We start from the raw sequence: 22981 nt of genomic DNA, 5'->3' as shown, positions 1-22981 counted from the left end.
ACCCCGCGTGGCGAACACTCAGCCAGGCCTTGTGTTCCTGGATTTACAAGTTCCATCACAGTGAATTCTGTGGAAACCCGGCAAAGGGAGTGCTGCAGGACACTCCTCCTGCAAGTGAGGAACTGACAGCTCAGAAAACCTAGGTGCTGACTCAGGGTCCAGCAGTAAATGCAGAGACTGGGCTCAGACCCCATTGCCCACCTGCAAAGCCAAGGCTTTCTGCCTTCAGTCCAAATGGCCTGTCAGCTTGGGCAGTGGCCAGGGAGGGGGCTTCCCTTGGAGCTAGTCCAGGCTTTTCTCCCTGTGCCCATGAGGCTACTTGGAACCCAGGGCTGCCCTCCATAACCCGAAGAGTGGACCCAGCGCCTGACTCATGGAAGGAGAAAGAAGGGAGGTGGTGAAGGCAGGAGCCAAGGGACTCCTTGACAAGAAGGCGTCCCTAGATTGTCTCTGTGGTCTTCCTCCTAAGGACTGTACGGGGCTGGATGGAAAAGAGGGAGCCTATGGCAGAGCGGAAGTGGGGAACAGAAGAAGACCTTGTACCCGATTTACTTGTTCTTTTTCAATTGATATGAGTCACATAACGTAAAATTAACCACTTTCTTTAAAGTGAACAATTCAGTTGCATTTAGTATATTCACGATGCCGTACAACCACTATCTCTACCTAATTTCAAAACATTTTCATCACTCCAAAGGGAAACCCTGTACCCATTAAGCAGTCACTCCCCATGCCCCGACCCTCCACCCCCTGGCACCTACCAATCTGTGTCCTGTCTGTGGATGTACCTGTTCTGGATATTTCATATACATGGAATCATACAATTGTGACTTCATTTGTACTCGTCTGAAGGAAAGAGGGAGGAGCTGTGGCTGGAGTCCCCAGTGGACTCCGCCCCAAAGCCCCTGCCTCCTGGAAGTGTTCCAGGCCTGCTCAGAGGGGTCCAGAAGCCCTTTCTAAAACAAGAGAGAGAGAGATCATGGCGCAGCACTTGGTCCAACAAGGGGCAGCGAGGACCTGGTCACTGCCAGGCCTGGTGGGCTTTGTGCTACCGATGAATGCCGGTCAAGGCAAGGAACGTGGTCAGGGCAGAGGTTGAACCTGGCGTCCCCCGGGGAGAAGGGCCAGTTTCCCTCTAGATTGGGCACGGCCCCCAGGTGGGTGACAGCAGGAGAGCAGGGTAGGTGTGCCCGTAAAAGGGAAAGGGACGGGGAAGGGGGCGGTGTGTGCCGCCAGCAGCTGCGTGCAGGTCTCTGTGTGTAATCCAGCTTGTAAATTGCTCGGGGCCTCTAACTGCTGAAAGGGCCATAGAGCCGCGTGGTGTTATTATTTACGATCAAGCGCAGAGGTGCCTGCCGGGGACTGGAATGGGCTGAGCGCTGTGCAGGATGGACGGCAAATTGAACTCCAATTTTCTGCTCCGCAGTCTTTGTTACACGCCACAAAGCGCCGGTACACCGGGGTCACCAGTCTGATGAATGTGTGTTCTTCTTCAGCGGCGGGTTCCATCGCTCAGCCTCTGCGTGGAGGCAGCCTCTGCTTGGTTTTTCCCTCCCCCCGCCCAGGGCCAGCCCTGGACTCTTTTCCTGTGATCCCAACACACCACTGACCTGAGAGGAGATCAGAGGCCTCGCAGGGGAGGCAGGCAGCGATGGGTTCAAAACCAGGCTCTGACTTACGGTGACCTCGCGCCTCTCTCCAGGTGAAAGATATAAAGGGCAGTAATAATAATTCTCCGAGGCGGTTGGGAGGATTAAATGAGAAAACACAGGGAGCTTGGAGTGGATGAGGCCTTCACCACACATCTTTCTCTTCCCCTCTCCCAGGCTGAGCGGCCCTGCCCTAGAGCCAGGGAAGGGGAGGCCCGCGGAAGCCACTGAAATGGGTGGAAAGCCCCCACATGGGGGTGATGAGGCTGGCGGGGAAGGCGGGGGCGGGAGGCCCCAACATGCCTGCTGTCCCGCTCAGCTCCCTCCACTGCATATCAGGAAGTAATGCAGGTGCTCAGTCAGAGCCAACCATTCCCATCTTCCTTCCTTCCTGTCTCCTCAGACCCAATGGACCACCTGCCTTGGGTAATGGCCTTTCTCAAGGCTGAGAAGGAGAAGGAGAAGGGAGTCGCCCCTGGGAAGCATGCTACCCAGAGCTTGGGACTGTCTGTCCATTCCTCTCGACATAGCCCTCTGTGCCCCGTGCCAGGTCAGGTGGTGCTGTCTGCCAAGGTGGACACTGGAGACCTCCCCAGTGTGGGTTCTTGGAAGCATGCGTGGGCCTACCCATCCTTGCTCTCGGCTTCTCGAGTCCTGTGGGAGGCGGGTGTTTCTCTGCCACCAGAGCTGAGGGGACAGGCTAATAGTGGTACCCACGTGATGAAGAGAGCTCATCTGCTGAGGAATCTGCAAGAAAATCACCTGGGGGAGTGAAAGGTGCCAGGTAGAACAAGTCTCTGTGGAGCCACCTGGGCCGAGCCAGGCAGCTGACCCCCAAAGCTAAGCTTAGGCAGGGCCCTTCATCTCGGGGAGTCTCCGCTCCCAGCTGTATACGGGAGAATTGCCCCAAGCATGTGTCCCACCTCGGGGTCACTGAGGGGTAGGCAAATGTCGTGCACGCAGTGTAATCGACCTTCTTGGGAGGAATTCCAGGAGTTAGTGAAATTTTATTATCATTGCTTTTATACCTCAAATGAATCTGAAAACCCTAAAATGATAATAACACTGTTAGGCAAAACACATTCTAATCAATGGTATAAGTTTAATCTCTGAACTCTCCAGCTGAAATGTAAGAAAGGGCTCCCCCCTTCCGCTCTGTTAATAGCAAAATAAACCCATCGGAAATGAGAACCATCCTTTTTCCACGCAAGCCTGAGGATGCTTTGGCATTATTTACTTGTGTGGTTCAGGCCAGAGACCCTGACTGTGCGACGGGCTTGCAGAGATCACACAAAGGAAGGATGAGGGATAATGACAATGCTCCTCGCGTGAGTTCCTTGTGCCAGGTACTGGGCGAAGCACTTACTCCTCTCAGTGGGCCTGTGAGGTAACGCCACTATTACCCCATTTCTCAGTTAAGGAGACTGAGATGCAGAGGGGTTACAGAAGCCCGGGGTCACCTAGCTGGTAGTGGCCGAACCAGGATTCAATTTCAGCAAAGCTCACTCCAGGACCCAGCGAGGTCAGAACTGACACTACTATTCAGGGTTTGCAATGTCAGAGCTGGAAGGGAACGTGGAAAGCCTGTAAGAGTGTCCGCCCCTAAGAGGCAGGTGACCTGGCCAAGTTCAGCAGCAAGCTCATTGGTCCCCTTTTTCATTTGTGGATGTGGGCCCTCCTGCATGCCAGATTTGCTGCCAGCCTCTGTGGCTGGGGGAGCAAGGGAGCTTCCAGTGGATGACATACCAGCAAGGTGTCAGCAGGGCCACACACGCGGCTGTGATGTACATGCTCTCACGGCAGTCATCGCAAAAGTCTGAGGGATGCGGAGGAGGACATCAGGAAAAGAGTTCAGGAGGACACGACATTTGACCTTTGAAAGGACACAGGGTAGGAACTAACATGGATTGAACACCTACATCTTCCCAGCAAAGAAAGAACGAAAAGGTGCTCTGGGGAAAGAGGATGGCATAAGCAAAGGGCCTGGGGCATGGCGGATGTGGCATGGCTGGAGAAGGGCCGGCTGTGGTCCAGTGAGACAGGACTCGGGCTCCAGACTCACTTCCCAGGCTGCCTCCCGTAGAACAATGACACACGATGTAAGGCATTGTATTTGTTTCCAATGGCTTCCCTAACAAAGTACCACACACGGACCGACTTAATCAGAAACATATCCTCACACAGTTCGGAGGCCGGAAGTCTGAAACCAAGGTGTCAGCAGGGCCAGGCTCCCTCTGAAGACTCCGGGGGAGGTTCCTTCCTTGCCTCTTCTAGCTTTTGGTGACTCCTGGCTTGTAGATACATCACTCCAGTCTCTGCTTCCATTGTCACCTGGCCATCTTCTCCCTGTGTGTTTCTGTTCCTGTGTCTCTTCTCCTCTTATAAATAGACCAGTCATATAGGGCCCACCCTACTCCCGCAGGACCTCATCTTAACGGATTACATCTGCAATGACCCTGTTTCCAAATAGGGGCTCATTCTGAGGTTCTAGGAAGGACATGAATTCTGAGAGAGGAAGAGGAAGGGGGGACACCATTCAACCCAGTACAAGCATCACCTAGTCTTGTCCTGGAGGTGACTTGATTGGCAGCTTCCACGTTGGACCACGTCGCCTTTCGTTCACTATTCATTCATTCATTTTTGAGCATCTTTTTTGCAACAGGCTCTGTGTCCAGTGCTGGAGTGACAGCAAATCAGGAGGCATCACCCAGCCCCTGTGGCCTTTATGTGATTCTTTCTTTTCTCTTTGACTTTTTGGCTGGATGGACAATGGGCTGAACTGGCTGGTGGTGGGCTTGGGGCCCTCACCCCTCCTTCCCCAGGCTGGGCCCCTCCACCCCACTCACGATTCCCCAGGGCTGTGTCGGGGCTCATTTGTGCTGGCTCTGGTGGCTAGGCACCCCCTAATCAGATTAGATGTGTATTCAAACAAATTGATGCTCCGTTCTATTAGATGCTTTTTAAACACGCTTTTCTGAGCGAGAAATCCATTCAGCCGCAGCTGTGGAGGCCGAGGCATAATTGATTGTCGCACCCTACTAGGCCCCCCGACGTCAGAAGGTGCCTGGCTCCTGAAGGTCACTGCCGAGCATTAGATTAAGGAGGGCGAAAGCCTTCTTTCCTGGCTAATGAAGCACTTGGCATGCAGGCAGCACCGGGGCTGAGCTGGGCCAGGCATCTGCCAGGAGACAGGGGAGGAGCATAAATTAGCATCTCATTTGTGGGAGCAGCAGTGAGAAGGGAAGACTGAGCGGAGGGAAAACTGAGGGGCTGTGGTGCTGCCATGCCCTGGCTGGGTGGGGCCGGAGCAGGCAGACCAGGTCAGGCATGGCAGCCCCGGGTCCTGCGGTCTCCAAAGAGTACCTGCTAGCGTCTGTGTTGTGCGTGCTCGCCGAACATTTCTTCTGGAGGGCAGGGGCTCTGACAAGGCCGTGCATGGCAGCCTCTTCCTGGACCCCCTGCACAGGCAGCCCCCAGGCTTAGCACCTCCTCAACCTGGATTTAGGTAGAAGAGGGACCTGCAGGAATGGCTGACATTGGGCAACACCTCCTTTAGCTCAAGCTGTCTGTACCCCGGTCCTGAGCCTTTGCTCCAGACCTGACAAGCCATCCCTGGGCAAGACTTGGTTCTTGAGCCAGCTTAGAGTGGTCATGAGGCAGCTGAATTTGGGAGGCTCAGATTTGGGGCATCTCCCTTGAGGAGATGGCTCTGAGGTACAGGAAATGGGGGAGTAATCGTGCCCCCATTTCCCCGTCTCCTTCCCATTGGATCACCTCCAGAGGTCTGTAGGGCAGAAGGAGCACCTGTAGGTGCCAAACTTTGCTCTGAACTTGACATACCTTAGCTCACTTGGTCCTCCCAACAGCCTCTGGGGCAGGGGTTGGAAGCTGTCCGTTACTCTGCTCAAGGTCAAACTTTAGTTGGCATTGAAATTGGGGTTTAAACCCAATATCTGTTCTCCCACTGGGACCTTCAGGCCAGACCTCTGGAAAGGGGGGCTTCAATGATGAGCAGAGTTGTGGGATGGGGGCCCCAGTTCAGCTTCTCCTTCCTAAGAAAGCTCTCAGGCTCTGACCTGTGCCTCATTTTCCTTGGCCCTCATGCCCGCATCTGTTCATCTTTGGCGCTGTTCTCCTTTTCTCCCAGGCTTCTCCTCCTGAGCCCCACTAGCCCATCCCTCTGAAACTTCCACCCTCAGGTGCACCAGTCTCTCCTAGGAGGTTATTCTTCTTACTGATCCCCAGGACTCATTCCAAGCCAGCCCGCCTGTCTCACCTTCACCCCTGGATCTAGGTCTGGGGCCCCGACATTGGAAGCTGGGGTAGGAATGTCCCTGCCACACAACCGGCATGACCCCTTCAAAGCCAGTGCCCTGAGAGGGGCCACCATCCCTCACTTACCACCCATGAGGCCACAGGTAGGATTGTAAAGAATAGGACAGCTGAGGGAATCCCCACGTCAGGCTCAGAAAGATCCGGAGCTCTGGAATCTGCCGGGTCTGAGCTTACATCTGTGTGGCCAAGTCAAATGACCAAACCTTCTTGAGTGGCTGTTTTCTCATCTATAAAATGGGGATAATGACAGCACCTTCCTTGAGAAGGTCTTGTGACTCCTAACTCAGATGATAGACACAAAGTCCTTCACGTATGGAAAGTTCTATAAGCACAACAATATGAAAACAAGGCAGCAGGAATAGACATGTGGGAGAAGCGAGCTTTGGTGAGAGGGGCCTGCCCTGAGCCCCGGCTTCCTCTGACCTGGGGCCCGTCCGGCTGATGTCCGTGGCCAGCCAGCTGCAGGGAGGGGACCAGGTTGAGGGGCCAGCTGCAGAGAGCACAGGCTTTCCAGCTGGGGACCAATGAAGAGGCCCTGAAGGTCAATCCAGGACAAAGGTGACAGTGCAGAGACTAGGAGATGGTGAAGGGAGAACTTTGCAAGAATCCCAACCTCCACTCTGTTCCCACGCATTCCAGAGAAGTCTCAATGACTGAGAAATTACTGTGCGACCAGAAGGGATCTGCTAAAAGAGAAAGGCTTTGGGCTGTGTCAGAGCTGCGAAGGGCATTTGTGCAAGGCCCGGCGCCCCTTGAAGCTGGCCCTGCAGGCAGATAGACATTTTGGGGGCAATTAGGTGGTGGAATGGAGGTCTTTACCCTGGCTGGCACTCCCAGCCAGGGAGGTTCAGGCTCGAGGGGAGGTGGGGTTCCCAGGCCTGGGCTGGCTGGGAAGTCAAATTCCAAGACAGATGGAGGGACTTGAGATAAAGATGACTTTATTGTGCTGGTGGCTGAAGGGAAAGGAGAGGTTGAAGTTGAGATAAGTTTCTGTATGGAGCCATTTAGCCTGGAGCCTGGAGTGGAAGGATGACAATGGGGGTATTTAGTGAGAATATCAAAGGAAAGGCAGGCAGGCGCCCCCTGAGCTGTTATGGAAATGAGAAGGAGGCCCAGGACGGAGGCCTCTTGTTCTCCAAAGGCAGCTCTTCCTTCAGGGGCTCAGGCTCTGGAAGTCAGGAACCCCCAGCCTTGCCTCATTCCTGTGCCCCGTGCGCACTGAGGGCCTGCCCACTCCTCCGATGCCAACAGGACTTGCCCTGCACACTCACATACGTGTGTACACAGGTGAGTATCTGGCAACCTGTGAGACACAACATGAAGTTTGCAAAACTGGTATGAAGTGAAAACTGAGTCCCTGCCCCCCCAGTCACCAGCCACCCAGTTCTCCCCCCTAAAGCATCACCCAGTCTTATGTAACCACCCCCACCCAAAAAAAACCTATGTCTGTACAAGCAAATATATTTTTGTACTTGAAGGAAAATACATTTGTACACAAGTGGTAGCAGACGACACGGCCCATTCTGCACCTTGCTCTTTTTCCCTTAACAGCAGTCCTCAAAACCGGTTCTGGAACCTTATGCTGTGGAGTATTCTCTTGTCGGGAAGTGCAATCATTTCTTTAACCAGGGTGCTTCTCATGGACAACCAGGTCGTTTCTAAGCTTTTGCTTTTCCAGAACAGACTGCTGCTAGGAAATGCTGTCGTGTCTCCCATGCACAGGTGTGTCTGTGGAGGATAAATTTCTTGAAGAGTTGGTTGATGGAGGGTGTGTGCATTTGTTTTTAATTGGGACATATCGGGGAACAGTGTGTTTTTCCAGTACCCATCAGCTCCAAGTCAAGCTGTTTTTCCTCTAGTTGTGGAGGGCGCAACTCACTGGCCCACGTGGGAATCTAACCAGCGACCTTGGGGTTATGAGCACTGTGCTCTAACCAACCGAGCGAACCAGTCCCCCCGGATATGTGCATTTTCAGTTTCAAGACAATTACCAAATTGCTCTCTATAGATGTCATACCAAGGGACAGTCCCCCAGTGCTGTGTGTGAGCATGCCTGGGTCTCCCCAGACTGTCCAGAGCAAAATATTAGCACCTTTTCGGATCTTGGCCGAAGTGATAGGAAAAAATGGTTATCTTAGTGAGTTCCAGTGTACCTTTCTCGTATCATGAGGTTCAGCATCTTTGTATATTTCAGAGTGATTTGTAATTCTTTTCTGCAAACTGTTCGGATCCTTTGCCCATTTTTCTGTTGGTTTATCTTTTCCTTACTGATTTATGGGAATATTTTTTATATCAGGAAAACAAGCTCTTTGTCCATGATAAAAGTCGCAAATATTTTCCCCCAGTTTGTCATTTTGTTGCTCCTTTTTGTTTATGGGCATTTTTTTTCCATGCACAGTTTTTATATAGTTGAAGGCATCAATCTGTTTTACGACTTTCTGGAGTTTGTGTAGTACTTAGAAAGTTCTTGGAAAATATGCCACTTCACCAAGATTATATATTTTTAAACCCCTGTAATTTTTTTTCTAGTTCTTTGAGGATTTTGTTTTTCATGTTTAAAACATTGATCTATCTAGCATTTATTTTGAGGTAAAGTGTGAGGAAAAGATTCAACTTTTCTTTTTTTTTTCTTTTTTCCCCCAAATGGCTGCCTAGCTGTTTCAAAGCCATTTGTGGAATAATCAATCTTTTCCCCACTGACTTGAAATTCTGCTTTTATCATATATGAAGTAATCCCATATGTACCGTGGTGTGTTTCGAGCCTTTTTAGCCTATTGCTTCATCAGTCTACTTGTATAAGAACACACTGTTTTAATTATTGCAGCTTTAGAATATAGTTCAGTGCTAGTCTCCTCTACTTACCATTCTTTTTCAAATTTTTTTTGGCTATTGTTTTATTTTGTGTTTTTTTAATGTGAACTTTAGAATCACTTTGGCTTAAAAAAGAAACCCATCCTGTGTGTGTTTTCAAAATGAGGAAACTTTAAGAGAATGACACCTCTATAATGTTGCTTGTTTCTATCCACAATTTTCCTCTGTTCTCAGTTATCTTTTTCCCACTGAGAAGATGGCTGACAGGGCTATTGTGTACAGTTGTACACGTTGTGTACTGAACAATCCTAGGACAAAGGCTGAAAGGAGCTGCTGGCCCCCATCACTAGGGTCTGAGCTTCTTGCTGAGGTGTTATCTGCATATACAATCAGTAATAATAGTAGCTAAAAGGGCCAGGCACTTTTCTAAGTACTTTAGGTTGTTTATTTTATTAATTCTCACAACAAACCTATCCCTAATTTACAGCTAAGGAAACTGAAGTGCAAAAAGGTTAAGCAACTTGTCCAAGGTCAGTGATTTGTGTTACCCACCTGTGCATTCATGGCTCAGAAATCTATTCCTGCACGTAAACACATACAGACACAAATGCCCATGCACAGAGAGAGATATACACACAGAGAGACACACACAGGAACAGACATCCCCATCCATACACAGATGCACTCAGACACACACACATGCACAACACAAACGTGCATGCACACACTGTTTGCCCACCAGTCTGCTTCCCATCAGCATCTTCTGCAGCGCATACACACCCAGTCACCTGCCATCTCCCGCTTTGGGGCAAAGGCCGGCCCATCAAGGGAAACCCGCTGGCTGGCAGGGCTCACTGCCACCGCTCTCAGTCCTGTGTGGGGCCTCCCTCCCAAATCCCTGGATCCTGATGGCAGGGGGCCTTTGGGGGAGGGAGGGCAGTGACCTGTGGCAGGGGCTTCTGGAGAGGAGGCTTAGCCTCTCCCAGGCCACCTGGGGAGAATAATGTGGAATAAGGAATGCAGAGCTCCTAGCTCAGGGCTGGTTGCCCAGCAGGTTCTTGGGGAAAGGATAACACCCCCCTTCCCTCTTCCCCCAAGTCATTATCTCTGGTAGCCTCTGGACTCAACCCATCCAAGCCATCCAAGCAAAAGTTACCAGGCTCCAGGCTGGCACCCCTGGGGAGAGCCCAGGGAGCGAACTGGCAAATACAGAGCTGGGAGGAAACTGTCCAGCGAGCGGTTTACAGAGGCGAGGGGTTCTGGGTGCAGAGCGCGTGTGTGCATATGTGTGCCTGCAGGCACCCCTCTCCTTCCCGTCCCCCCCACCCCCCACTGTGCTGGCTCCCAGTCTGCCCCACATCCAAGGAATTGAATCACTCGGGGGTTGGGAATGTTATTGTTTTAAAACAAACGAGTGATGACAGGAACTAACAGAGGGTTTTTAAAAACGCAATTCAAAGGGCTCTTGAAAACTGCTGGAGAATATGAATGCGCCTTTGAAGTGCGAATGTGCCCATTTATTTAGCTGAGAGCTGAGCTGGCAGCCTCAATGAGCAGGCAGAGGATCATTTTTTCTAGCCAAATGGGTGCCTGCCGGCCTCTCCGCCCTCTGCCACCAGCCTGAGTTAGGCCAGGACCCCAGAGTACGCACTCTAAAAGAGGCACCTTTCCACCTGTTTGTAAGGCAGTCTGCTCACCTGACAGTTGTTAAGGGTAATGGAGACATGTAAGCAGCACCAAATCTGCCATCGAAACATGAGCCGTCAAACGGAGATGCTGGTCCAGAGCGGGCATTCTGGACAGCCCTGCACCTGCTCGGCCAACTGCCATCAGTCCGCTCCCTGGTCTGCCTGTCTGGTGGCCCCCACGGTGAGGGTCGGAAGCACGGATGGGGCTCAAGGAAGACTCCCCCAAACAGTTGCAAGTTACACACTCATAAGATTGAGACCTCAGGCTTGGGGTGGGGATGCTATGCAGTCTGGCCAGTTGACCTGTGGTTTCTCTTGAGTTATCAGTCTGTGCTTGAGCCCAGAGTGAGGCCTTGACACAAATACTGAACTTACCTGACTATGGACACCCAGCTCTGGTTAAATCTGAGGGTGCGAGGATGGAATTGGGGTCCAGGGCTCCAGGTCCCATTGACGCTCCTGGAGGTCAGCCTGTGGTACAAGAGGGGCCCAGCTTCTCCCATTCCCAGTGGGCTGACCAGCCTGCCCCAGGGGCTACTGAGTTCACTGCCTTCCAGCCAAAGTCACCCCCTCCCCAACCCTTGACAACTGCCTCTTCTCTTCCTTTGGTTTGTTCCGTTTCTCAGGCCAAAAGAATAGTGTCTTATGGTTGTCACCCTCTGGGCTCGTCAGGGAAAGTTAGCTCTCAGAGCAAGGTCTCAGACCAAGGCGTGCCCGGGGCACCAGCCAGTGCAGAGTGCTGAGCCCTGAGGATGACAGCCCCCTCCCTGGCAGGGACAGTCACACTCGGTTTCTCTACCTGTGTCTCCTGAGGGGGAAATTGAGACTCAGAAACATGAACACACCCACACAGCTGAAGTGGTAGGGTGAGCGTGGACTGGCTGTGGACCCCGGGACCGCCCACCACTGGCCTGGAGGGCAGGTCGCGCAATGCCTGCCCTGCCAGCCGCTTCCTGTGTGGCTCTGAGCACGCCTTACCCCCTCGGGCACAGTGTGATGGGGTAGGTGCTGGACTTAGTCTGGCGAGTCCAGAGCTGGGCTTAGCGGCCGTACGGTCGTGGAGTTGCTGAGCGTGTGTCCCTTGTAACAACAGGAGAGCTGCCGCGAGCGTCAGGCGAGAAAGCCCTGCTAGACAGTGAACACTCACGCGTGAGCTACTGAGGGGTGCTTTCTGGAACTCGCTCACTCCACCTGTCAAATGCAAGGCTCAGCAGCACACGCTCCGGGAGTCGGTGTGTTCTTGCCTTGAACCCATTTCCTCCCGTCCACCCCCAGCTTCCAGTCAGGTGCACGGGCAAGCACTCAGCCTCTGCAGCTGGGCTGCTGGGCTGGCTCCTCCCCTTCCCACCTGTGGGACCCTCGGTAGGTTTCTAACCCCGCTCTAAAAGGTGGCTTACTGTTCTGTCTAGACGTGGGGTTGTGTGCAGATTAAATGAACATGTGTTAACGCTTCTAGAGCAGTCTAGAACCTAGCAGTGCTTTAGTCCTTGTTTCCAGATGCTGGCTCCGCCCAGGACAGGTGGGCTCCCATTCCTCCACCTCTTCCTATGCTTTTGTCACCCGCTTGTCTATTTCACTCCCACCCTCTCTCCCAATGGCCAGAAGGGCACAAAGGTCTAAGTGGTCCCCTGGAGTGCATTGTGTTTGTCGAGGGGAGCTGTGGGGTGTGGGGGCTCGTCCTTGGCTGAGCTGAGTCAGATCAGAAGGGTTAGGGTGACGGCAGAGAAGCGTAGCAATGACTGAACCCCACACCCACAGCCTATGCAGCAGCTCTTCCTCTGTCCAGGCAGCTGACCTCGTGTGCGAATGGGGAGGTTGAGACCAGGGCCAGAGGAGGCCCACTGGTTGGAGTCTGCCCTGGATTCCCCTGAAGCCAGACTGACCCAAGTTCAAGTTCTTCCTAGCCATGTGAGCTTAGGCAAGGTATCTGGCTGCCCTGCTCCCTCTGCATTAAGGGCACTAGGGTTCTAAATGAGCAACCAAACACAGGTGAGCAGGTGATAACCATGGCTTTGTGTCTCTGTTTCCCACAGATGACGTGGCCCCCTATTTCAAGACGGAGCCAGTGCGGACACAGGTGCACCTGGAGGGGAACCGCCTGGTCCTCACGTGCATGGCTGAGGGCAGCTGGCCGCTGGAGTTCAAGTGGCTCCACAACAACAGAGAGCTGACCAAATTCTCCCTGGAGTACAGGCAAGCCGCGCCTCCCCTCCCACCCTCCTGGCCATCAGGGTCACTGCCAGGCCCTGAAAGGGTGCCGCCGTGGGGGGTCTGTGTGGCAGTTTGAGGGCTGAGACTCTCGCTCTGGTACTGCTGGGAGGCTGGGGTGGCAGAAGACAGCCCTGCCCCACAAGTGTGGAGACCTTGCCCTGCTGAGCTCAGCAGAGCATGGCTGGGAGGTGGGCCTGGGCGCTGCCCAGACAGGGTGGCCCCTGCAACAGTGGGCGGGGTGGAGGAGGTGATCGGGGTCAGGGAGCTCACTACCAGCAGCTGGACTGCCACCGTGGCTGTGAGCAGCGCCGCTTCCCTCCCTCCCTACTGAGAAGAACCCTGCTCTGTCTAGGCGACGCTATAGGATAAGCCTGGGTCCAACGGAGGGATGCAGCAACCTGGGATCAGTCAGGGAGGAACATATCTACTTGGGGGGGGCAATTCAGGTGGGACATGGAAGTAGCCTGCCTAGGACCTTTATCTCCATTCCCTGTTTGTGCCCAGGCACTGAGCTCTGGGCTGGGCTGACCCTTCCGTCTCCAGGATACTGCCAAGTGGGGAGAAAGGCTAGGAAAGAGAGAAAACACTTCTCAGAAGGGGGTTTTACTGTTAGAAGTGTGAACCGGAAGCAGCTACTCCCCCAGCCCAGCTGGCCTCCCATGCTTGGCTTCCTCGGGGCCCTCCCTCTGGTTCCTCTCCTCCCATCTGGGCCTTTTTTATTGGCTCAACCCAGTGGCTGGTGATTAATCCCCCCGGCCCGATGTGCATAATCTATTTTGTTGGGGAAACAAGATTGTCTTGCCCTGGGGATGTTGATACAAATCTGCTGCCAGGGGCAAGAATGCAAATGAGAGAACGGGATTTAATTGCTTGAGGATCTGTCCTTTCCCTAAAGGAGCCATCTTTTTTTTTTTTATAAAACAGGCAGACCAGAGTTTGGGATGACCCCCACCCCCAGGTTCCTTCTGCTTGGACCCTGGACTAGATTGGCTGGTGGGTGTGACCACGTTGGCAAAAGTGGGAGCAGTGAGGCCCCATTCCCCTCTGGATGGTGCGAGATCAGGAAGGAGGCCCTGCAGTGCTGGCCACTCTGAAGGGAGCCCACAAAGAGATTGTGGGGCCTCCCTGAGCAGCCCCTGCAACGGCTTTCAGCTGGGGGCCCAGAGCCACTCCTGACCGCTATCTGGCGGCCCTGGGCAGTTTGACAGTCTCTGTGAAGAGCCCCTGCTTCCTCTTGGATGCTGCACCAGCTTGAATGGGAGGGAGCACCAAGAGCACGCAGATGGCACACCACCAGGGTGTCAGTAGTGCTGGCGCCCCCAGGAGCTGGAGGCAGGATCTAGGAGGAGGAGACTTGGTTCCTTTTCTGGTTCACAGCCGCTCTTTTGGTGCCCTGGAACTGCAAGGATGCCAGGCTGGGCATTGCACAGAAGCAGGTTCCAACTCAGTTGACTTGCCCAACCATGAAATAGGCTTCCTTTGGAAACAGTCAGCTCTCTGTCCCTGGAGGCGCCCAGGTCAGGGTCAGGGTCCAGCTGTTGATAATGGTAATGATAGCAATCACGGGCAATGAGAAAGCATGTATGTGGCAGACGTTATGATGTACGCTCTGTGATGATCTCCTCTAATCCTGCCAGCAATCCTTTGACTAGGATCAATGATATCCTTTGCCCCATTCTACACCTGAGCAAACTGAGGCTGAGAGAGATTAAACAATGCACTCAAGGTCGAGTTGTTGAGATGGTCTTCCAGTAGAAGTCGTCTGGCCCTAGGGCTGGAATTCTTTACCATCCACCACCGCCTGTCATTGAAGAAGGATCAATCGCTCCCGTCACTTCCTTAATGAGTACCCTAAGCAATCCTTCTGCTAACTGTCCTCTGCAAGTTCTAGAAAAGAAAGAAGTGGGGAGAAAGCACGTATGCCACCTCAGAGCTTGGCTGGGTGGAAGTTTTTCAGGGGACACAAATGAGCTTCCACTTAGGAAACTCATCCCCCTGCCTCCTCAGCCCCAAGAAGGCTGGCTGTTATATCAGGGCATGGCGGCAGCCATGTGCCCGAGGGCAGGTCAGTCAGGATTATCCTCTAATCCAGGTGTGCTGTACCCGCACGGAAAGGTCTGCACCCCTCAGTATGGCCCTCAGAACTCTTCATGGTCTGCCTCTGATAGCATCTGCCCTAAATCCTGCTGTTCCCACTTGAGGTAACATGCTCTCACCAGATGAGACTATCACAGGCCAGTTCCCTGCTTGAGCCCTCTTTTTTGCCTTTGTCCGAACGGTCTGAGCCACTCTGCCCTTCTGAATATCCATAATACATCCTATTACATCTCACCTTCAAGTTATTTACGTAGGATACTATGAATAGACCGTAGAACCGAGGTCAGTGTTTCAGGACCATGGCGGTTCCAGAGACCTCGGGACTTAGAACAAAGAACTTGGTACTGCCAGGCCGTCTCTCCTCTGGGCGGCTCAGCTGTGGCCACTTCTGGGTTCAGACTTTATCCTCATCTGGTGAATGACAGTGAAAAGTTCCAGAATCACAGGCTTCCAGCCACATGATTTCAGAATAGAAGGAACGTCCCTGGAAGTTTCACATAGAAAGTCCCAGGGAAGGATTCTGATTGGCCCAGCTTGTATCACCCCTGGCCAATCCCAGTGGGCAGCAGAATGGAGGAGCCCTGTCACTGGCCAGGCCTCCATCAGGTGTCTACTCCAGGCCATGGGACACTGTGTGTAGCAGCCCCCACACTAGAGCCACATGGTAGGAAGGAGAGGAAGAGCTATTAGCAGAATGGAAAAGGGTGATGGGGCAGACAGAAGTCACCCGTGTCTTCTTCACCACCCATGTCCACTCACAATGAAAGTCTGGCTCACAGCAGGTGCTTTTTCTTTCTTACTTTTCATTTTGAAAACTTTCAAATCTTAGAAAAATTGTAAGTATAGTACCATAAATACCTGTATACATTCTACCATTCACCACTTGTTAATATTCTGCATCTGCACTCTCTCCATACACATATGTGCGTGTGTGTGTGCTCTTTGCTCGCTGAGTTATTTAAGAATGAGTTGCAGATATCGTGTTCCTTCACCCATGTGTACAACTTCCTAAGAACAAGGAATTTCTTCTACGGAAGCACAGTGCAATTTTCACACTCGAGAAATTTCACGTTGCTACAATACTATACTTTCTCATACACAGTTCATATTCAAATTTCTCCCTGTGTCCCAATTATGTCCTTAGTGGTTATTTTTAGTGGTGGTGTTGTTGAATACAGGACCTAATTAAGGATCATACACGGAATTCAGTTGTCATGGCTCTTAGACTTTAGACTCTTTAATTCTCTACCTATCCCTCATCGTTTTATCTTATCTTTCATGGCATTGATGTTTTTGAGAGCTCAGCCAGCTTTGCAGAATGTCTTCCATGTGAATTTGTCCAGTTATATCCTCATAATTACAGTCACGCTAAACGGTTTTTAGCGAGAATAGTCCACAAATGTGTATCCTTGTCAGGGCTTCATATCCAATGTCGTTTTGCCCCGTTGTTGGTGACGGTAGTTTTGATTAACAGGTCAACATGATGTTCTCCAGATTCTCCATTGTCAAGGTCCTGAGGTGTTTTCTCCCCTTTGGATGATAACTTGAGACTGCGTGAATATTCTTTTCTCCAGGAATCTCCCACCCAGTGTTTAGTATCCATTGATGAGTCTTATCTGAATCAATTATTACTGTGGAGGTTGTGATAAGCAGATTTTCTATTTCTATCATTCCCTTTACTTGTATTAGTTGGCCTTCTTTTGTTAAAAAGAAAAGAAAGGAAAAAAAGATCTTTCCTTTCTCACCCCCTTTAAGATAATTTAGCATCAGTATGAGCTCATAGATAATTTTTCCTATTCGGTGGGTTTTAATCCACCCCTGTCATTATTCATTTTGACGCTCATAGTAACCCAGACTTGGCTATTGGAGCTTTTTCAAGCTGGATCCTGGGTCCTTTGGACATGTCCTCCATTGCATTTCTAGCACTTTCTTGCTTTTTGGCTCAACAAAATGTTCCAGATTCAGCTTTTAAGTAAATGTATCCTGAAACTTACATTACGTGAGAGGTTGGCCAGCTTCTCATCCCATGGTTCTCCAACCACCGCTTGCTACTGAGGCCTTCCTCGTCTCTTGCAAACCCCAGGCGTTAGGTCAGGTGACAGGATCCAATTTCAGGCAGAAAGATGGCTGAATTTACTCAGCAAGTGGAGAGAAAATAAGACTGGAAGTGCTGACATAAATTTAACTATGTTTCCCGCCCTGTCGCCAGAGGAAGAAGTTTGCATTCATGTCCAGTCTCCGACGGTCTTTATTCTCAGTGGGACCTGTGACAGAATGGGCCGGGTGTGTGTGTGTGTGTGTGTGTGTGTGTGTGTGACATCTGCATGAAAGAAAGTTTATGCATCCCTCTGAGTGCCCATGGCAGGTTTGTGGGTCCATATCTCTCCATGGGGGGGCAGAGTGGAAATGGCATGGATTTTGGAGCGTAGACCAACCAATACAGTTGCTCTGCTGCCACTTACCAGCTCTGTGACTTTGGGCAGAATTTCTTAGCCACCTACCTTTGTTTGTCTTGGAATCAGCTACAGTAATGCCTACTTTAGAGGGTTCTGGTAAGGATTAAATGAGATTCTATAAAACAAGCCCAGTCCCCAGTGCAACAGACATGAAATAAACGGTATCCATAAGCATTATACAGGATATCTGCCTTGTTAGGCTAACGGGGACAAATCTGGTAGGAAACCCCGCAGGTCTCATGTTGCAGATGAGCACACCTGCCCCCGCACGGTACAGGTAGCTGTGTACACCTACTCCAACGTCACCACTTATGGCCCAGGGTCCTTTTTAGAACTTCTCTCGTCAAGTGCTGTGAGAGCCCCTTATTGGTGACACGTCGTATCCATTTTGAAACCAACCTTGAATTCCCAGATGGGGAGATAATGACTTTAACGGTTGGGGGGTACCACTTGGGTCCAAAGCAAAAGGTAATAAAATGAGACCTCCTTTCCCAGGCAGGTGGGATACTGTCTGGGGAGAACCTCCCAAAGGTTTAGGTGGCGGCCCCACTGCCCACCCCTACCCATGGGACAGGCACACGGCTCCACAATGACTGCTGGCGTGTGCTTAGGGGTGTGCGGGGAGGTCGGATACAATACTCAGATGTGTCAAGTCTAATGTGTTAGCGAGTGTGTGTGCGTGTGTGCAATTCCCTCACAATCTTGTACACATGTTAATGGTTGTGAGTGTGTCTGTGCGAAGCATGTGGATTCGTTTATGTAACTTCCTAACTACGTGGGATGATAACTCGCGTAAAGGTCGGGCCCTCTTGTGTTGCCGCTGGAACCTCTCCCATCAGACTGCAACCCCCTCCTCCCTCTTCTCGGCCCCCCACCCCTCCAGGGGCCATCACCCCAGGCTGAATCAATGCAGCCTCAGTTTGCATCCCTTTCACCCCCCAGGGCTACAAGCCTGGGGACAACGCCACCCGCTCAGGAATTGGCAGGTCAGGCAGTATGAATGGAGGAGGAGGGAGGGAAGATGGATGGTACCTACCTGCCCTTGTGACCACGTCGTGGCAAAGTCATCAACCATATTGTTCTGTCCTTTCCTAATAATGCCTTCTCCCATAATTATCCTCACACTTAAAATTAAATAGGAAAACAAATCAGCTAGGCGGAACACACACACACACACACACACACATTCTCCCGCAGAATCGGGGCACATACTCAGAGGAGAACTAGTTTATGGAGGTTCACTCTCTGCCAGGTACTTTCATCCATCATCTCATAGCAACACCAGCAGGTGAGTGTTATGACCCGCATTTGGCAAACGAGGACCCTGAAGCTCAGAGAGGTTCAGCGCTTGCCTGAGGTCACCTAGAGAGCAAGTGGCAGATCCAGGAGGTCTGTCTGACCTAAGTGTGTTCTGTCCTGTCTGCACAGATACACACAGTTTCCTGTCCGGGCCCCTTCTGCCGCACCCCTGTCCCTGTGTGTCATTCTTCTTGCCCAGGAGGCAAGAATCCAGGGCCCTCAGACCCTACTGAGGGGTAAGTGGGGAGTGTGAGACCAACGGAGGCCGAGTCCTGCTCCCAGGGCCCCAGATGGCCCCTGGTTGGCATGGAGAAAAGCAGGTGCGTGGAGGGGAAGACCAGATGAGCCAGGCCAGGCCCCCACGTGTCTTTTGAGAAACTGCACAGGCACAGTGGTGGGGAGAAGAAAACCCTGGGCCGAGGTAGAGACTCATGTGTGTAACCGCCATGGTAAGAGGCACCAGACAGGAAGCAGGCAGAGACACTGCAGCCTTTGGAATTCTTCAGAGGCCAGGATGAAGAGAAACGCCCCAGGCCGGCTGCTTTGTCTCTCCATTACCCCCTGGTGTCCCCTCAGAAGTGAGTAGAAGTGAGCGCAGGCCGGGGAGGCTAGGGAGGCAGAGCTGGCTGGCTTCCCTGAGGGCGTTAGAGCACAAGCCATGCGAGTGCAAGACCCAAGCCAAGCTCTTGCTGGCAGCCATTCTGGGAGATTGGTGCTATTATTATCCCCCTCATAGCTGGGAATCACAGCTCAGAGGGGTTCAGCAACCTGCCCAAGGTCACACAGCCATACCGGGAGAGTCGGGTTTCACCCAGGATCTTGCAGACTTGAAGCCTGCGCCCCTCCACCTGCTCTGTATTATCTCACTGTCTAGCTGTGCTTATCCTTTCCCAAGGCGGTGGCACTGCCTGGGCCCAGCTTTCTGGGGATGGCTCAGCCAGCCGTCTAAAGTGCTACCATATGGAAGGGTAACACATGAACATGGGCCTGGCCCTGTCCTAAGTGCTTCATGTATGTGAACTCATGATAACAAACGCTCTCATCATACGTGGTGCCGACTTCCGTGTAGGCTCTTGTTCTCAATTACTGCACACCAGCCACTGCCGCTGGGGAAGTGTCTGGATAGTGAGGAGTGCAAGGCTTCGGGGGTCAGTTCCTACGCCAGGCCTGAAGTCACAGAATTAAGATGAGCGCCGGGTGTTCTCCCTCCAAGTCTGGTTAGGGAACGTGGGAGATGCTGACGCTTGCTCATCAGGCGGACGTGTAGGACCTTCTGCCTGCCTGGCACAGAGCTAGGCAAGGAGGACAATAGGAGGCGGTGCCAGCCCTGCCCTCCCTGCTGCCCTTTGAAAACATTTGTCCTAGCCGAGGAGCAAGATGTGTGCTCGTGGCCTCCAAGTGCCTGGGCTAAGGAGTGACAGCAGGTGACAAAGGCCGGAGAGTGTCCTAGAGAAGTTTGGGGCAGCCTCTGGAAGATGTAGAACTTGAATGGAGAGGAAGAGCCATTGGGTATGGATGGGCCGGGAATGGGGGATGACCCTCCTGGCACACAGACACTGGGGGCTGGTGACAGAGTGCCAATGACAGGAGGACCCTTGCCCTCACAGAGCACACAGTCCTGAGTGGAAGCAGAATTCAATCATTCTGCAAGTATTAAGGGATTCCAGTTTTTATCAGGGCAATCAAGTGAAAGCAAAGGATGAAGAAGACGTCACTGGGGCTGCTGAGACCTAGAGAATGAGTCGAGTTTGCCAGGACTGGGGGTGGCGGGAACGGGGACACTACGGGAGCCACGTGTACAGATGCTGAGGCAGGAAAAGTTGAAGGGCCACCAGAGTGGACAAGGAGGGCGGGATGCTGGAGACGTGGATGGGGCGACCCGGTGGGGGCTCGTCGGCTCTCTCAGGGAGCTCGTATCTGATGCTAAATGCTATGTGGGGCTCTCGCATGGCTCTTCACAGGGAACGGATAGGATCAGATGTGCATCTAAAAAGTATTTCGCTAGGCGGCTGAGTGGAAAGTAGCCTGGAGGAGAGCTGTTGGGAGCTGGGTTGGTCAGCCGTAGTGGAAGCGGATGATGGCCTGGGCCATTTTGGTGACAGTGGAGATGGGAGGAATGGGTGGGTCTGAAACTTATTTAGGAGGTGGAATTGATAAGACCTCATGATCAGCTGGACATGGGGTTGGGGGAGGAAGGTGGATGGTTAGCCGTTGATGAAGGGAGGACTAGAAGAGCAGGGGCTTTGTGGGAAGGTGAGGCATCAGGTACAGACCTCCGACAGGCAAGCAGATACTCGCGCCTGGAACTGAGAAAAGCCTGAGCTGAAGACCTGGATTTAGGAGTCACCAATATCAAGGTGACAGTGGACATGATGGGAAAGGGCAGAATGAGAGAATGGACACAGCACCAGAAGGTTGATAAATAAAGGAGGTGAAAACCACCCAGCAGAATGAAGCCAAGAGGCCAAGATAGGGGGACATCTGGAGACTGGGGCGTCCCAGAAGGGAAGAGGGTGTTTAGAGAAGGATCGAGTGGCCAGCTGTGTCAACTGTGGCTGGATACTGACAACTATCGGCTACATTTCGGGACCCAGATGACTGGTGACTCTAGGGAGAGTGAGAATGGGCGAGTGGAGGAGCGAGTGAAGGATGGAGGAGTGGAGGCGGTGAGCTGACAGAACCCTCGCAGACAAAACAGGCGTGGAGAAGTGGAAGCAGGCTGAGCGTGACATGAGGGACCCGCTGACAAGCCCTGGAAGGGGAGGTGGGGACACAGCTGGCACGAGATGGCGGAGGCAAGACAGTGACTGCCAGGAAGAACATTCTGGGCTGCAGCCTGCAGGTGGTGGGCAATCTTTAGAGGATTTTGGTCGAGGGAGCTCCAGACCCTGTGTAACCCGGTCCTATCCTTCTTTCCAGCCTCCCCTCTCTCCAACCCTCTTCGTTAGTGGGTTGAACAAGTAACTTACTGAGGGTCTCTGCTGTTGAATGCTGCCCTGCTTTTTGCTCACTTCTTTCCTCCACTTATACTGTCCTTACACACCTTTGTGACCTGATATTCCAAGATAGAGCAGCAAGATGTCCCCAGTAGGAAGCCCAGTCCTGACCTGACTCACTGGATGCCTTTTGGCAAATTGTTTAACCCCTGGCGAGTCTGTTAAATGGGAATAATTCAGCTAGTAGCTGGGTTGTAAGTGTCACATGAGATCAAGCATGCGGAAGGGTGTCTTGTCTGGTCACCAGTGTGGAAAGCCTGGAAGCCACCAAGTAAAGACAGCCTACCTTTCTCCTCCCAGTGGCAGGCTATCCCACCTCAGTCTTTCTGGCCACGGTTTCATTCCCACCCTCCTGGGAAGTCCTGACGCCACATCCTTAGTGAAGCCAGATCCCACCTACCCGATCCCAGCCTCTTTGGAGATTTACTCCAATTCAGCTATGAGTTTGGACATCTTGTCTGAAAATTGAAGGCTGCTGGTGAGAGAGCTGAAGTGCAGGAATTCGTTATGATGGGCATAAATTGAATTTTAATAGAGATGTACGTGGCATGGAGCCAGTGTACTCAGGCAGAGGGAAGATAGTAATTAAAAGTTAACGAGTTTAGAAATGCGGGAATCCTCCGGGAGGGATGGGGGAGGCGGGCGGGGAGGAGCAAGAGGCCCCCAGCCAGCCCTGCCGTCCTTCCTCTGACCTGGAGGCCCTCTTCCTGCCCCTGAGGCTCCAGAGGCAGGAGGGCTGCAGGGAGGCAGCAGGCCCCGTGGGCCGCCCCTCCGTGTCTGCACGCATTGGGGGTGCACGCACCGGGCGCCTCCAACAACCGGGATGGTGGCTCTGCCATGAAAAGACAGTGACTAGAGCAGGATTTTGAAACCTGGGCGCTACCAACCTTTGGGACTGGATAGTCCTTTGTTGTGAGAGCTGCCCCATGCATTTCAAGGTGTTTAGCGGTATCCCTGGCCTCTACCCGCAACATGCCAGTAGCCCCCTCCCCCAGATGTAACAACCAACGATGTCTCCAGACATTGCGAGTTGTGCTTTGGGCTGGGGGGGGGAGGGACGGGGAGGCACATTGCCCCCATTCAGAACCAGCTTCCTAGAGCGGGCGCTGGTGCCCCCACTCCAGCTGGCCCTCTGCCTGCAGGCGACCTGTCATGTTGGGGTCAGGTGTCTGTCTCGGGAGGAAGCGAAGGCCGGCCCCTCCAGCTCCTCTTAGGGATTTCTCCTGCCCCACTTTGTCTTTTCATGACAATCCCAGTAGATGGTACTTCATTGAGTTGCACAGAGTGGCTTTCATTGATGCTTCATTTGGTCCTCGGTGGGATGAGCAGGGCAGGTATGACAACTTCATTGCACAAAATAAAGCACAGGCTTGGAGAGACTGAAAGCCTGGCCCAAGCTCATTCACCTAGTGAGCGGAAGGAGCCAGCTCCCCAAGTGT

General features: G+C 52.5%; 1 protein-coding gene across 2 annotated transcripts in view; it reads left to right on the top strand.

Moving 5' to 3' along the window:
• Positions 1-22981, top strand: part of SDK2 (sidekick cell adhesion molecule 2) — a 245641-nt gene that overhangs the window by 102471 nt on the left and 120189 nt on the right. For both annotated transcript variants that reach the window (XM_081029413.1, XM_081029412.1), the window contains exon 2: positions 12517-12676. In XM_081029413.1, the coding sequence (XP_080885539.1) occupies positions 12517-12676 (160 nt within the window). The remainder of the gene's footprint in view (positions 1-12516; positions 12677-22981) is intronic.

Source organism: Rhinolophus hipposideros, assembly GCF_964194185.1.
Source record: "Rhinolophus hipposideros genome assembly, chromosome: 20".
NCBI classification, from domain to species: domain Eukaryota; kingdom Metazoa; phylum Chordata; class Mammalia; order Chiroptera; family Rhinolophidae; genus Rhinolophus; species Rhinolophus hipposideros.
Note: the sequence above shows the minus strand (reverse complement) of the source record. Positions and strands in the feature narration are given on the sequence as shown.